The sequence below is a fragment of the Diuraphis noxia genome, unplaced genomic scaffold (genome assembly GCF_037042655.1).
Source record: "Diuraphis noxia isolate RWA-SAM2 unplaced genomic scaffold, SU_Dnox_SAM2 contig0009, whole genome shotgun sequence".
In the NCBI taxonomy this organism is placed as follows: domain Eukaryota; kingdom Metazoa; phylum Arthropoda; class Insecta; order Hemiptera; family Aphididae; genus Diuraphis; species Diuraphis noxia.
In genome coordinates, this window is record NW_028301719.1 from 547,679 (window position 1) to 564,708 (window position 17,030).

At 28.3% G+C, this 17,030-nt stretch overlaps 2 protein-coding genes, 1 long non-coding RNA gene and 1 other non-coding gene across 4 annotated transcripts; 2 read left to right on the plus strand and 2 right to left on the minus strand.

Annotated features, from left to right (window-relative positions):
• The first annotated feature begins 871 nt into the window (after positions 1 to 871).
• On the plus strand, positions 872 to 6,499 carry LOC107164375 (cytosolic non-specific dipeptidase-like). The gene is made up of 9 exons (XM_015512172.2): positions 872 to 1,149; positions 1,256 to 1,430; positions 1,510 to 1,782; positions 1,852 to 2,081; positions 2,170 to 2,365; positions 2,431 to 2,652; positions 3,803 to 3,955; positions 4,889 to 4,990; positions 6,244 to 6,499. Exons 1-9 carry the CDS (start codon positions 1,091 to 1,093, stop codon positions 6,298 to 6,300), a joined length of 1,467 nt encoding a protein of 488 aa, XP_015367658.2. The 5' UTR covers positions 872 to 1,090; the 3' UTR covers positions 6,301 to 6,499.
• Positions 6,472 to 8,885, minus strand: LOC149054188 (uncharacterized). The gene is made up of 3 exons (XR_016192301.1): positions 8,466 to 8,885; positions 6,977 to 7,038; positions 6,472 to 6,889 (listed from the first exon to the last, which is right to left on the minus strand). It is a non-coding gene; the product is annotated as an uncharacterized LOC149054188 (long non-coding RNA).
• Positions 8,886 to 8,949: 64 nt separating this feature from the next.
• On the plus strand, positions 8,950 to 13,261 carry LOC149054189 (26S proteasome regulatory subunit 4). Its single transcript, XM_089230470.1, has 8 exons — positions 8,950 to 9,080; positions 9,186 to 9,336; positions 9,399 to 9,523; positions 9,888 to 10,073; positions 10,148 to 10,462; positions 10,538 to 10,735; positions 10,805 to 11,014; positions 12,927 to 13,261. The coding sequence occupies exons 1-8, from the start codon at positions 9,078 to 9,080 to the stop codon at positions 13,059 to 13,061; spliced, it is 1,323 nt and encodes a 440-aa protein (XP_089086596.1). The 5' UTR covers positions 8,950 to 9,077; the 3' UTR covers positions 13,062 to 13,261.
• Positions 13,262 to 14,673: 1,412 nt separating this feature from the next.
• Positions 14,674 to 14,813, minus strand: LOC149054190 (U4 spliceosomal RNA). Its single transcript, XR_016192338.1, has one exon. It is a non-coding gene; the product is annotated as a U4 spliceosomal RNA (small nuclear RNA).
• Positions 14,814 to 17,030: the final 2,217 nt, after the last annotated feature.

Below are 17,030 nucleotides of genomic sequence, written 5' to 3' on the forward strand. Positions count from 1 at the left end.
ATCTAAAAATAATTCAATGCTGACACATATTTTTAGTGGCAATATTAATTAATTAATTAATTTGGTAACGAAAGTTTATTAAATATGGTGTTTTAGCATTCTATAGAGCTAAATAAATTATGTACTATTCGAAAGTAGTCATAACTCCAAATTAATTAATAGGTGTTCTAGAGACATCAATCATATTTTGTGAACATTGCATGTATCTACAGTAATTAATTTCCGAACTACTAAAATAAAAAAATATTATTTCATCGTCTCAATATTCTATAAATATTCTCATTTTTATACTATTGTTTTGTTAGTTCTTCACAGTAATTAATTATTATAAAAACAGGAAATTTTCTTTTTGACCCCTACAGTATGTATAGTATACGTATATATAAATGTATTAAATTATGGTATAATTGTAGGCTTATAAGGTATGGAATTAATAATAATCTTAGTCCGAGATAAAAATATAAAAATACTGAATACCGATTATAAATAATAATTTATTTTGATTTTCTATTCACTGGTACAATTAGTGGTACATCCTACACGTACATGAGACAATTGATTTTAGTATTTTACGTTCTCAATAGTCAATACTCGATCTAAACTCCACAGATTGCGGTACTGCGTTCGTTGCATAGTGTATATTATTATTTATTAGTAATATTAGTAACTTATTACCATAGATTATTACTCTATGGGTCGTTGTCGAGCACTCATAAAGTCATAACTCATAAGTCATGATTATAGTGTGATAATAGCTCAAATATTGTTATCGTGTATACCTATACAATACTTAATATAACATAGTTATATATACTTATATATGTGTATATATATATATATATATATATACCAGAACTATGTAACGGCAACAAACAACCGTAATCTAACCTGATGATTGTAGCATTGTTGTTGATCTAGTTTCATAATTTATGTCATTGTGGTTAATGGTTTGAGGCGTAAACTCCGTGGTGTCCACAGTTTTCTACTTTTTTTTTTTTTTCAAGCAGTTTGTGAACACTTGAAGTTTTTCGTTTTAATTTACATTTATTTCGTTATTCGTAACTAAAACATAATAAATAAATCTTTTAAAATGTCGAAAAGTAAGAAACAAAGCAATGCTCTTCCGGCTCAGTTGGTTAAAATATTCAGGTAGGTTTAAATTATAGTTAGCATTACATGACAGGCAATTAATGTAGTGTATAACACGTCAACATGGTTTTGATTTATAATACATTTTTTTGTTATTATTGTACAGTTATGTTGATGAAAACGAAAAGAAGTTTGTAGAAACATTGTCCCAAGTAGTTTCAATAAAATCTGTATCAGCAGATCCGGATTTAAGAAATGAAGTTGTTAAGATGGTCAAATGGGCTGAAGTAAAATTACAAGCACTTGGAGCGACTACTGAGCTTTGTGACATCGGTGAACAGGTACAATATTTAAATAGTTTTTAATAGGTTTGATTACACTTTTTTTTCTTAATCACATTTGAGTAATTACATTTTTTAGGTATTAAGTGGCAAAACTGTGCCTCTACCCCCTGTTTTAATTGGCTCACTAGGTAATGATCCCCAAAAAAACACCATTTGTTTATATGGCCATTTAGATGTGCAACCAGCCGACATATCTGATGGATGGGATAGTGAACCATTTATCTTAACTGAAAGAAACAATAAATTATATGGAAGAGGTTCTACCGATGATAAAGGCCCAGTCCTTGGATGGATTCATGCTATTGAAGCATTCCAAAATACTGGAACTGACTTGCCTGTTAATCTTAAAGTTAGAATAATAATGTTAACAACATATCTATCTAATTTACAATAGAATAAACAGTTTGTTTGCTTTTAGTTTGTTTTTGAAGGAATGGAAGAATCTGGTAGTATAGGTTTAGACGAGTTACTTATTAAGAAGAAAAATACATTTTTTAATGATGTAGACTTTGTTTGTATATCTGATAGTTATTGGTTGGGTACAGAAAAACCATGCTTAACTTATGGGCTCCGTGGTATGTGTTGTTTTGGTATAGAAATTGAAGGTTCAAGTAAAGATTTACACAGTGGCATGTATGGTGGGACCGTGTTAGTATATTAGTTCTTATATATTGTTATGCTTACTACCTGTTTAATGTATTGATAATACAATTTTTAATTTTTTTTTTAATTTCAGATACGAAGCCATGTCTGATTTAATTTATGTTCTTAGCCAATTAGTTGATATAAAAGGAAATATTTTAATTCCTAATATTAATGAAGATGTAGAACCTTTAAATGAAAAAGAAAAAGAGTTATATGATAAAATAGAATTTAATGTTGATACATACATTAATGAGATTGGTGCAAACAAACCATTGCAAGAAACAAAAGTTGGTGTTATTTTTAGTCTTCTAAATTATAATATATATGATTGATTTTATACATATTACTGTAGGAAAAATTATTGATGAGTAATTGGAGATATCCAAGTTTATCAATTCATGGAATTGAAGGAGCATTCTCAGGTCCAGGATTTAAAACTGTTATTCCTCGTAAAGTAATTGGAAAATTCTCTATCCGATTGGTGCCTAATCAAGAACCATTAAAAATTACTGAAATAGTGAAAAGTTACATTCATAGTGTCTGGGAGAAGCGTCAAAGTCCTAATAAATTAAAAGTAATTATTTTTGGAGATTAGATGAGTAAACTTATATAGTAACTTTGTTAAAATTGATTTAACCACTTAACAAAATTAATTTAATTATTTGTGTGATACTCAATATTTACTGGATCAGTATATTTTTAATTTATTAAATTAGTATTGAATTATATAAATGTGAATAAGTACAATGTAGTGCTAAGCATTTTTAATATTCATACATATGAGGTTTCATATAATTTTCTTAAAAAATATTATTTCATTGTTATCATACGGACAACTAAGTTTTATTAAACATTGTTATTTTAGGATTGTTTTTCATTAATCACATTAATTAATAGTTTAATACTCAGTTCGAATATTCAAAATTACTTAAATAAAATCAAAAAAAAATCTTTAACAATATTTTTTCAACTAACAATGAATATTATTAAAATGTCAATAACATTTAATTATAATTTTAAAAATAATTGATTAAATAGACATAGAAACTAAAATTTTTTAAATATTATATTCTCAATAATAGAATTGAATATTTAAAAAAAAAAATGTTCTATTAATAATTGTTAATAGGTAGACTGTATAGCTATTATAACTGGTAATCATAAAAAATAAATATAGTAATGCATTCTGATCTGTTCATTATTTTACTGAACAGTAATTAAGTATATTATTAGTACCTATTGATTTAGGCTGCCTATTAGTAATTATATAGTTATTTTGTTCATTTAAAATGATACAGGGCAATTTGTTATTAGTGCACCTAACCTAATTATATTTTATTATATTACCTATTCTCTTATGAATAAATTATATTTAATTTTAAAATATGTTCGATATTATAGATTTATATAATTCTTAAATGTGTTGTATACAATTTATGAAAACAAGTTCTAACAAGGTTTTATAATATTAAATATTTATCAATATTGTTCACACTTACGTCCATTACAAGGCCATTAGTTATGTGAATAATTAAGGGAACAGTTTTCTTGACTTTGATAACAGTTTCATTCATAAATAAATTATAGTATTAACTATCTTAGATTTCATTGTACTTATTTGTTTTATTTTTTAAAATATATTTTGGTTTGGTTTTAATGCTTTTTTCATTTTGTGTGGTAAAATATGATTGAAAAATAGTATAAATATTGATTTAATTTTATAGATTTTAACGGAAGGAGATGGTGGTAACCCTTGGATGACAGATCCATTTCATCCTCATTACTTAGCAGCCCATAAAGCTACACAGAGTGTGTATAATATTGAACCAGATTACACTAGAGGTGGTGGATCAATTCCTGTCACATTGACTTTACAGGTATGTTACTCACAATAATTATTCTACAGGATAATTCTCCAGGCATACTCACTCCCATTTTTTCCTTTAATAATGAATTTATTCAAATTCTGATTTTTTAATATACATAGGTACTCTAAGACAATTTTTTCAAATCCTCGTATTAATCAAGAAATATCATGTGGTGATACAAACATTTGATATTCAAATGAGAACCTCCTCTTTTTTACTGTAAATTATTTAGTGGATTCTTTTGAAAATTTTGATGTATCTAGTTCAAAATTTGAATGAGTGATTTCTTAGTTATTACAATGTTTTGATTAAGGATAGCAGACGTTAATTATGGTTTAACAAAAATAGTTGCAAAATATTGGAACTATTTGGTATTTATTAGATTTGGGCCATTTATTACAAGTTATTAATGTGAATAGAATAATATTAGCAACTAAATTATTCAAATCACCATAGCTCCTACGTCTTATAAACTCATTATCAAGGAATTTTTATCCATAGAATACTAAGTTAAAAAACTCAACAACTAGTAATACATTTTGATGTTGATATGTCAAATTGTTTTAGAAAAATTATTTGCTGAGTAATATAGAGCTTATAAAGTAAGTTCTCATTTGAAAAAAAGAAATTTTCATCTCTACATGACACTCCTTAAGCAGTACAAAAAATCTTAAGAATTTAAAAATATGGTATTTAACTGTATTTAAAATATAATTCAATAAATCAAATTTTAAATAACTACATTATTGAACAAAAAGGAGTTAACATGCTTGAGGAATCATCCTGTATTTATTAAAATTAAACAAATTCTATTTTAGTATATTACTAAATTTGTATTATAAATATTACTATATTCATATTACACTGTCTAAAAAACATATTTTAAATTTAATATAATATGTTCATTGTTCATGTTACTAAATTAATTTTAATGATTTACAGGAAGTAACTGGCAAAAATGTTCTACTTTTGCCAATGGGTTCTGGAGATGATGGAGCTCATTCTCAAAATGAGAAAATTGAACTGCGAAACTACATCGAGGGAGTAAGTATTGATATTTATCACTTTATTAGCACAGATTATATGAAAACAGATGGTGCTGGTTTTATACAATCTGTGTTATTAGTTTAAACATTTTATATATAATAAAAATGGAAATTCACTATTTAGATATAAGATTTTATATAATTGATATTTAATATTGATCTCTTAGTGGATTGCAAATGGATTGTTTTGAAAAAGTTCTAAATAACTTTTTCTCCAATTGTATGCATATATGAATTCAATGTGTGTGACTGTAAAGCGTTTAAGTATGCGTAAAGAAATAGCATAGCGCTCTCATATGCTTACATTCAAGTCACCGCCTCAGTGTTGCACTCGTGAATAGTAAACAATATATGCTTATATTTAGTTATTTATATATATTTTTTGTCAATCCTACTAATATACCTGATAACGATATAAGAATTCTAAAAACTAAAATTGAATTGAATTTAAATTTTTGAGTATATCTACTTGAGATTGATCAAGCCAGATTTTAAGATATTTAATTTAAATTTCAAATAATCAACAAATTTTAAATATTCAAACAAAATGTATGTAAGTTGAAGAATAAAATTTAAAAAAGGTCCCCTGATCGATCTTAATTTGATACAATACTAAATTTAAATTACTTTTCAAAAGTATAATCACATAACTAGGTCTATTTGGTGTGATTGACAAAAGATTTTTACATTTTGGTTAAAACGACTGATCATTTGCAATCCTGTTAATGTTGGATATAATATTTCAATATCAATACATTATATTTTCGTATATTATTATTCTTTGTCTTGACCTATCTATACCTAAACTAATATTTTAAATAAGAAACGATAAAATATCATACAGTAAAACCTCATTAGACCGGACAGCCGTTTTTTTAAAGTTTTTTGATTAACTTTTAGTATACACCTAAGATAGTTCAGCAATTATAAAAGACAGCCGTTTATAATACATAAATTATGCTAGTTTATGCTGTACATACAATTATGTATGTTCATACTACTTTTTAGATTTAATATTGTTAGACATACGTCTTTTAATTAGATTAAAACTCGAATAATAAAATATCCAATAAAATATTTTTAAATTTTTGGTTATTTTGTTTAGTTTGGACAACCTAGAGCCCCAATTAGTCCGAATTAATGAGGTTCTACTGCAATTAAATCATTTTATTCAATTTATAAGCTAATCTGTACTATTGGGGTTCGAATCGTTTTTCATTTAAATAATTCATTTTTACTTTTTTTTTTCAGACTAAACTGATGGCAGCTTATCTTTATGAAGTTTCCCAAATTAATAAGACCAACTAATAATTTGGAACCTATATAATTTGAAATATCGAATTTGCTAAATATTTTTATTATCAACAATTATTTTAATATATAAATTTAAAATATTGTTTAAGTATTTTAAGCACAAGAAACATTTTTGTGCATATTTTAATGGTTTCATAAAATTAATATTATCTTTTAATGACATTTTTTACATAAAAATTATTGTTTTGTTTTATGATACTCATTTTTTCTTTAAACAAATTTTATTTGCATAACAAACTCATAATCATAAATATAAATTAATTAATAAATTAATACAAACATTTTGTCTTTAAACCAACCTGACGTTGGTTTAAACAATATTTCTTATATTATTTATAAATTTCAGCATGACGTTTATTTATAATTATTTATATAGGTCCTAATATGATAATGCACTAATTAATAAGAACTTGATCTATATACAATTTTATGAACATATTTAACACTTATTTACATAACTAAAAAATGTTAACCTTTAATCCATGCGTAAAGCTTATTTTATGACAACAGCAAAAACAAAATAATAGTTTTACTCCATGATTATTGATTTAGGTATAACTTTTTTTTTTGTCATCTGTTATTGCTGCTGAGGGAATAACTGTGTTAATATTATCTATTTTTTACTTATAGCAACTTAATATGTAACTAAGTATTACTTAAGCATGCTTACTTAGTGATGAACACTTTATTGGATGGAATTTCCTCCTGAGATTAATACTTATTTCATCAAATCTAAAAATAAAATTATGATATTTTTAAAATTCATATTATATTTTGGAAAATTATGACTGCAATTCTACATGACACTGAGGATAGGCTACTAAAAGTAGATACAGAGAATAGATCATCTATTCTGTGGTAGGTTGTCAATTGTTTGACCATATGGTTAATGTGATTTGAGTTGAATATTTTAAATTTCAATGAAGTAAGGTTCTAACAATATTCCTAAAAAAATGTTTAAACAGCATAATTCTTTGCTAATTGTACTAATTATTGGTCAAGTATTACTTTCAAAATACAAATCTCATTTAATGAAAAATGACACCACTATAATTACAGAATATTTATGAGATGAAAAATTGAACTTAAGGTTAAGTTGAATGTCACCAAATCTCTTGACCCACATTGTTTTGAACAAACCTTTCAGAGGATTGGAACAGTTTTCCGTTAGTCCACAACTGTTACAAAGTACAATATTTAAAAGGCAGCAACACAATTAAATATGTAAATATGTACATAATATATGTGTGTGTGTGTGTATGTATATATAAATCTAAATCTTTAATCATGGTAGGCTAGTAAGTGGGTATTATTTTGGTGAATGATAACTTTGAGTTAGGTTTCATATTTTTTTGGATTTCAAATTTTTCATCTACATGTATAGATAAAAACAAAAAATAAGTTGAAGTGTCTATGAATACCTACCTAGCTTCAAAGCCATGAATATTATTCATGATAATATAAACACTTTAGATGAAAATTTAAATTACTTGTCCACGATTATTTGTTTTTGATACGGATTTAAATAGTTATGTTGCTTACGTGTGTTTTTAAGATTCACCAAAAAAACAAAATCGTTATTGTCGAAATCAGATTTTGCGTAAAAATTCAAATTTTCCAGAATATTTTAATAATAACTAATAAGCACTGAGAATTTTCAATTTTTACCTCTTAAAACTTCAAACTACAGAAACCAGTAACCAGTCTATACAGCTATACAGCTGGTTACCAGCCTACCGGTTACCACCTTCAAAGTTAAAAATCGAAGATTTGCTACTATTGCTTTTCGTGTTGGTACATACCCACTAATAATAATAATAATAATAATAATAAAAAAAAAACTATTGTAAAATCAATAAATTCATCGTCCAGCCCTCAAAATCTAAGAGTGAACACCAATAACCATAGTACAAAATTCTACATTTTTCCAGATTTTCTTTTACAACAAAAACTTTAGTTCAATGAGTATGTTCTTTTTTTTTTAACACGTAACCATGAAAACGAAAAACCTTACAAAAAATCATTTGGAAACTAAAAAACTAGTATTCAGCTCAAAAACTTATCATGTTAAAAAAGTTTATAGTAAAATTCTAAAGTATATTACTATCTTTAAATATTATTAAAGCGTGAGGTGATTTCTTATGAGTTATGACACTTACCTATATGGCTATATCTGAAGTTCTACCGGACCGATTTTCATGGTTTATTTTTCTAACGCAGGTACTCAGTGTGCAGATGAGCCATAAAAAGAGAAAAAGCCAAAAAAATAATTATTTAATTAGTTATTAGAAGTTTAAAATTTGCCGTATTGTTACAAAACGACGAGAGTTGCATGCCGCACGCACACGTACATCTTTACGGTGACTTTAACCTGACATCGACGGGTAATACAGCTAGGAAATGAATTAAACACAAATTTTGAGACATATAAGAGGTAGGATTTTTAACGGGCTACGATGCTACGAAGTGCATGGGCTTAGCTTTTGCAGTTCAGCAAGTGAATTAATTTATGACGCTAAGAAAGTGAGAAATAAAAAATTTGATTATAATACTTTTGGCGCTCGTTGGCAGTCCCTTTAAGCTGGTCACACTGATTTCACTGTGACTTGGCAATAATTTTCGTTGGATAGAGTTGGCAACAAGATAAATGAATAATGATAATCAAAAACTGAGAATCATTGTTGATATTTTTTGTAATACCTATGTAGTATCATTTTGGTCCGATCGTTCGCGTACGACTTGCATCTCTAACACTTTAGTATTCCATAAAAATGGTAAGTTTAAAAAAGTAATTGAGATGTCTTTCATAGTCAAGTTCATAAATGTTTGATTATCGTTCGTATTTTATTATGTCAAAACAATAACATTGTGTGATTTAGGGTCAAAGTCATTCAGGTGGTGGTGGTGCTGGTGGTGAAAAGAAAGACGACAAGGACAAAAAGAAGAAGTATGAACCACCAATCCCAACAAGAGTGGGAAAGAAAAGGAAGCGTGCAAAGGGTCCAGACACAGCTACAAAATTACCACTTAGTATGTATTGTGCAGAATATAAAAATTAAATAATTTTAAATCAATTTTGTTCAAATTTGTAGTCACTCCACATACTAGATGTCGTTTGAAGTTGTTAAAATTAGAGCGTGTTAAGGATTATTTAATGATGGAAGAAGAGTTCATACTCAACCAAGAACGGCTTAAGCCCCAAGAAGAAAGGAATGAAGTAAATATTTTTTTAAATACCAATTTATTCATCATACAATTTCATTATTTTGTTATAATATACTATTATAGTTAGGTATAGGTAGTTTCTATAACTTAAATATAACATTTGGAATATTATTATAGTAATAATTATTTATCAAAGCTGCAATTTGAAACCAGTCTTGAAGATTATATTTAAAGAAAAAAAAATGTTTGCGAAATATTAAAAAGTTTAGTGTAGGTCTACTGTACTTACATATGTTTGATAAAACTAAGACATATACATTTAGTATAAAATGTATAAAAAAATGTCATAATAAAATTATAATTACCTATATAATACTCTCATTTTCTCAATTTGATTACTTATATGTTATTGACAGGAAGAACGTTCAAGAGTAGATGATCTACGTGGAAGTCCAATGTCTGTCGGTACATTGGAAGAGATTATTGATGATAATCATGCAATAGTATCAACATCTGTTGGAAGTGAACATTATGTTAGCATTTTGTCATTTGTCGACAAAGATCAGTTGGAACCCGGGTGCTCGGTTCTACTTAACCACAAAGTAAACAAATATCCAAATAAATTAAATCTATTAAATGATGTAATATTAATGTATTTGTATTTTTTAATTTGCAGGTCCATGCAGTAGTTGGAGTACTATCAGATGATACAGATCCTATGGTAACTGTGATGAAATTAGAAAAAGCACCTCAAGAAACTTATGGTGATATTGGTGGTTTAGATCAACAGATCCAAGAAATTAAAGAATCTGTAGAACTTCCTTTAACCCATCCTGAATATTACGAAGAAATGGGTATTAAACCACCTAAGGGAGTTATTCTGTATGGACCTCCAGGAACAGGTAAAACCCTTTTGGCTAAAGCTGTTGCCAACCAGACCTCTGCAACATTTTTACGGGTTGTTGGATCTGAACTTATCCAGAAGTATTTGGTACATAAATTTATTTTTATAGTAATATCAACATAAATTTTAACTAAATTATTTTAATTTATTTTAAACTCACAGGGAGATGGTCCCAAATTGGTAAGAGAACTGTTCCGTGTAGCTGAAGAACATGCACCATCCATAGTGTTTATTGATGAAATAGACGCAGTAGGTACTAAACGTTATGACTCAAATTCTGGAGGTGAACGTGAAATTCAGCGTACTATGTTGGAACTTCTTAATCAGTTAGATGGGTTTGATTCTAGAGGTGATGTTAAGGTAAATAATATTTGTGTTATTTACTTATTTAGAATTTGAAGAATGTTCAATACATATTCATTTTTACAGGTAGTTATGGCTACAAATCGTATTGAAACTTTGGATCCAGCATTGATTCGACCAGGTCGTATTGATCGTAAAATTGAGTTTCCCTTACCAGATGAAAAAACAAAACGTCGTATATTTAATATACACACATCCAGAATGACATTAGCTGATGGAGTTAATCTTCAAGAGTTGATTATGGCCAAGGATGATCTTTCTGGCGCTGATATCAAAGTAAACACTTAATTATTGATGTCATTCCGATTAAACACTTTATGTAATATGCTACGCTCTGTGCCACGAGAGAGTGCTACTGGGCGGCAGGCGGCAACCAAAATGTATTTATTTCCGCGCATGAGCCACGGTATACAAAGTGAAGGAAATTTGGCCTCATGAAAATCATTTTGATTTGAGCGGCAGTCGTACTTTCACGTGGCAAGGAGTATAGTCAGTGTTATATTGATACAATGTTGTATGCATTGGGATTAATTACTCAATAAATAATTTCTTTTATATAGTTAAATTGTGACGGATAGGTTTTACAATATTGAATATAATAACGCCAGATAACAGTATTTGATATATTTATCCAATAATACATAATTATTTTAGCTTTTAATAGGATGTTGTACACATATATGCTGTCTTTGTGTTGCAAGTGCATAATATAACATAACGCACATTCAGTATTTCCATTTTTTTTTTAATTGTTAGCTTATATCTTAATAGTGAATTGGTATATTATCAAACATAAATGTAAGAACATTATCATTGTTTTCTTATTGGTTTTACAATATATAAATTTTTAAGTAGTTTATGAGAATTTTCAAATATTAATATTTTACATACTCATAACACACTAAAAGTTAAAACAATTAGTTATGTTCTAAAATTTAAGTTTTATAATAAGATAATTCACTCTAATATTTAAGCTAACAACACTTACTGGTTGTACAGAATGATTTATAATACATTGGTATCTTAGAGACATGTGGATACATCACGTGTGAGTATGATAGCCTCTTAAAATGTGCAGTTTAGGATATAAACCAAATAATTTTACTTATTATTTATTTATTTAATCAAAAATCATTTAAAATTTGTTGGTTATACTAGTACTTTTGTTAATTGTTATTATTAGAATTATAAAATGAATAAATTGACTGTAAGAGAAAGCATTTCAATTAACATTAATCAGATTTTATTTAGTGTTAAGTATAAAAATAAAACTTTCTTAGTTTTATAATATGTATAGTGTAATGGATATGGACATAGTAGGAAATTGGGTACTGTGCACAATGCCCGATTTTCAAAGATAAAGTTGGAATAAGTCAACATTATTTGGGTATTGTATTCAGTACCCAATTAGATTTGGTCAATGTAGATTAAATATATTGAAAATTAAATAAAACACTTTACAAAGTACTTAAAAAAGTTGTTTTATCACTTCCATTACTTTGCTTTCGATGACAGCTCCACTGTCTAAAGCTTTTTCTCTAAGACTTACTCTGATTTTAAAGTAGAGATACTAAATACAAACAGATTATGTTTTTACTTTTAAATTTTATAAGAAATCAATTCACTTTAATTTTTAAACTAATGGAACTAAACATGATCTGAACATAAATTTGCTATGTTACGCACTTGAAAGACAAAAACAACACATGCTAATATGGTGTATTGGCTTCCTCTTAACTTATAACGGACTACGCGAAGTCGCTGTCGTGGAAATAACCATTAAAGAATATCGAATGAGAATTTTACAATTCCATTTCGAAATATTATTTAGATAGTCGTAATAGTCGTGTAATATACTATGGTGATCACTTTATCGTTAAGATTACGGATGGGTTTGTATTATCAGCAGCTGTCACGTTGCCGGGTACAAATAAAATATTGAAGGATAGTTTTGTAGTGCAGGGTACACTTTGTCCGGATAATAATGTACAAAGCCCCATCAATGTTTGAACAATTTGAGTATTAAAATTATGATTTTTACATTGTCCAAGATATTTGAACATTATTATACAATGCACAGATTTCCTACTTTGTCCGTAAAATATTATACTTTATAATTTATTATACACGAAAAATAAGTTTTTATATACTAAAAAAAATTTAAATTAATTAAACTCTTGAATTTTAGGCTATTTGTACTGAAGCCGGTTTAATGGCTCTACGTGAACGCCGTATGAAAGTAACCAATGAAGATTTCAAGAAGTCCAAAGAAAGTGTTTTATACCGTAAGAAAGAAGGCACACCTGAAGGATTATATTTGTAATACTAATAATATTGAAGAATTATATTATTTTATATACCTAAAATATTCTAGGATTATATTTGTAATACCGAAAATATTTTGTACTTTGTGTTTATGAAACTCCTTAAATCAAACATAACTTCATTGCCTAACTATATTTATACATTTTTCAGTGTTCTAAAACATTTTTTCAAATTAATAAATGCAAAATTATAACCATATATATATATCAATTTTTCTATTATAATACCATCATAGTTTCACGTTCGAAAATAATATTTAATCATCCATACTAGGTATGGTTACAGTCAATTTCAATAATTAGGTATCTACCAAATTATAAGATATGTATTAAATACATTTAAATTATGTTCAAGTTTTAGCAATCGCTTATCACTTACATTAATTGTTGTAAACATAATACAGATTGCAATAAAAAAAATTGTAAAAATATTCTTTTATAAATTAAAATGTATTATATAATTCAATATTGTTGAAAAGATTTATGCTCCTTGGCTATAATATAAAACTTACTAATGCCAGGTTATGTTAGGCGGTTTCATGGTTTCGGTTTATATTATGTAATCAATAATGATTACATACCATCAAATCAAAATAGATTGTTTCATTTTTATAAATTAATTGTGTTGGAAAATTTAAATGTTATTTTGGAGATAGCCAAATAATTTTTATAAATCAAGGTTGTTCCATATGAAAACTTAAATTGACAAATATTTTCAAATAATAATAATAATCGAATAATATTGTTGATAAGTAGTAAGTAGTATCATTAATCGGCAATTAGCTCAATCGATATGTTGTATTGAATAAAAAAAGGTTATACATTGGCTGGTTTAATCAAGTTAAAAATGTAATGTTCAATTGATTGGAGACAAAAATCAACATTTTATAAATTATATTATGATCTCTGAAATTTTTTTTGAAGTTTCTCATATTTTATGTTATCTTTATTCTATTTATTTTAACATTGCCTACTCCCGGACAATAGTGCCATACGAAAAAAAAAACATATTAACTTTGGTATGAAATTAATTTTATTATCATGCATAAAAAACTATTCACTTATTAAATTAAGTTATAGTTTCTGTAATAAATAATTTAAAGAACAAATATATAGAAATATTGAACATAATTTGTCATTTAGTTGTGCCATCACAGTTCATTGATATTTATAAAATTATAATCGATTAACAATCTGACAATACCTTTGCTATGTGTAACTTCGATCAATATGTAGCAAAAGTATCTTGAATACAACTTTTAGATGCTATATTGCATGAAATGAAATTATGTCTTTGGGACAGCAATAACCGTTTATTTTTAAATTGCTAAAACGAGGGATTTACGTTGAACACATTTTACTAATTTTTTTAACACACATTCCGTAGAATAACTTTTTTAAGTTTAGCTAGTAACCAGTTGGATTTTACAATTTAACTCGTTGAAAACACGTGATAACAGTCAGTTTTAACGCATGAGACACTCACATCGTGAAAACACCTAACATTTTTCAACGACGCGAACTACCGACACGGATCTCGTGAGGAACGTCGATAATTCCTAAGCAAATTTGGAGAGCCTAATTAAAAGGAGAGTGATTCAAGTGATATGAGCCCGTTAGGGCCTGCAAAAATTGCCTAAGCGGACAGTGTTTCATGTCCACATGGCGGGGTATTGGTTAAAGTTTTCAACTAGCAATAATCGCACCTCGGATGAACCTCATTGGTTACGATATCGCCACTGCGCAAAGCTGATGATTTCGACGGTACCGTACCTTCTTATGCTGTTCCATGGTCGCAACTGATGTGCAGATGCCCGGCGAGCGATGCCCATGTTGGCCGGACCGTTTGCCGTCCACTCGTCGTCCGGGCGGCGCGCACAACTGTCATTGACTTCCTGGTGGCCACTTTTTGTGATGGTGGCCGGAAAAAGCCGTACGTCAGCGTCTTGTCCACCGTGCAGCCGGACGCCGATGGACGAGCGGAAAGTGCTCGTGCGTTCAGCGCGCTCTAACGGCCGAAAACAGTACAGCCGCCGGGAACGTTTCTGACAAAACACCGACGGCTCTATAGATGTTTTGCACGAGCGTTGGCTTCAGATGATCCAGAATGGTCTACAGACGATCTAGAACCGTTTTTGGGCAAACGAAGATCAGAAAAAGAACGATTAATCAGTGATTCTCTCAGACGCGGTTGACAGCGGCAGTGGTCGCCGCGTCGGACTAAGTGCGCACAGTCTGTCCTCTAGATGGAGCCACACTCTATGCGGCTGTGGCGGCATCGACAACAAAGCCGCGATTGTTATTTTCAAATAGTAAAATACCTAATAATTATTAATCATCGAAAAAAACCATAGCATGCTCATATTATAATAATTGGAGATTTTGTAAAATATTGAAGGCGATGAAAACTAATCCCCCGTAAGCCGCCGATATCTGCCAGCGATGAGCATGCTGCTCAATATTTTTTCTCTATAAAGAAAGTCTATTACGAATGATAAATGTGTTTTTCATGTTAATCATATTATAGTTTGTACCTACTAATAATCCGACTTTAGTTTTTAACTGAAGAAATAAAACACTAATGTATAACTATTGCAATTGTATTGAAAATAATAAATAATTAACACTTGCCGTTGATGAGTTGACTGTTTCTCTATTTTCGTCGCAATATTGACCGACAATGTCACCGACGCGACGTTTGAATAGAGTCTGCCCGACTGTCGAGTGTCGACCACGTACCTTTTAATTTTAATTAATGGCCGACCCAAGAGTATATCGTTAGAAGCATTTACATTTGGTATCGATCAATTATTATACGCATTTGTGCACCGAACAATTAATTATAATATTTTATAATCTATGCGGGTGACCATATAGTATATCCTGTTCACGGTTAGACTGTTTAGACCATGGTTCTGTTTTATACAGGATTTTTCTTTATTTTAGCTTCTTCCAGGACGCTTTTTGTCCTGTTTTTTTTTATGTCTATTCCAATTATTTCGTATTGCTTCTTAGTAATATGACGTGTTAAATGATATACATTGTACAGATATAATTATTTACATATTTAATAAATTTTCTTATTGAATTTGTGGACAAAAATATCACATTATTGACGAAGACAGTAGTGATAGAGTGATTATATTCATGAAAAATAATAACCACGAATATCGGTATTGGTGAAAATATGTATGTATACAATTATATTTAAACATAAGGTTATACATTTTCTCATCTAATTCTATACAAACATATTATTTAATAATTTTCCTTCGCTGGTATGTGTGTGTGTGGGGGGGAGGGGGGCTGGTTGTGATAGTATTATTTTGAAACTTCACTGTGTATACGCCCCTGATTACATATTATAATTTTATAATATTATTATTCATTTTTTATTGGTCTTAGGACAAACTCGGCAGCAGGGGCCATTACTTATTACTCATTAGTTACAAATTTTTGTAGGTTTTACATTATAATATGTTACATGATTTAAAATTACAAATTACAATTATATTTTTCCTAAACGTTTAGTGAGCTTGAAAAGAGTGAAGATTTTCTTATTTAGATTCAGGTTTGTAAGTTGTAACGAGTAAATATTATTTTATTATTCAATTAAGCTCGTAAAAATGTAAGCCAAATTACGTCACTGACCACGGTATATTATAAATATTAAATAATATTGTATATTATGATCTTATTCTTATACCATGGTACTAGTAACTCAGATTATATGAAATTTTCCATAAGTGGTGCAGCTTAATTGCTTATAATTTATAAAAATGTAAAACAGTCATATTATCTTAACTCGAAAAATATTGTTTTCTCCCAAGTCATAATAAATAATTACCTAGGTGGTTAGGTATTACCTATACGTTAAGTATATATTGCATATTTTTGTAAAATCAAACATAAAATATATAAACTATTCTTGTTTATATGACAGAAAATTCATTAATAGTTTTGTCGGT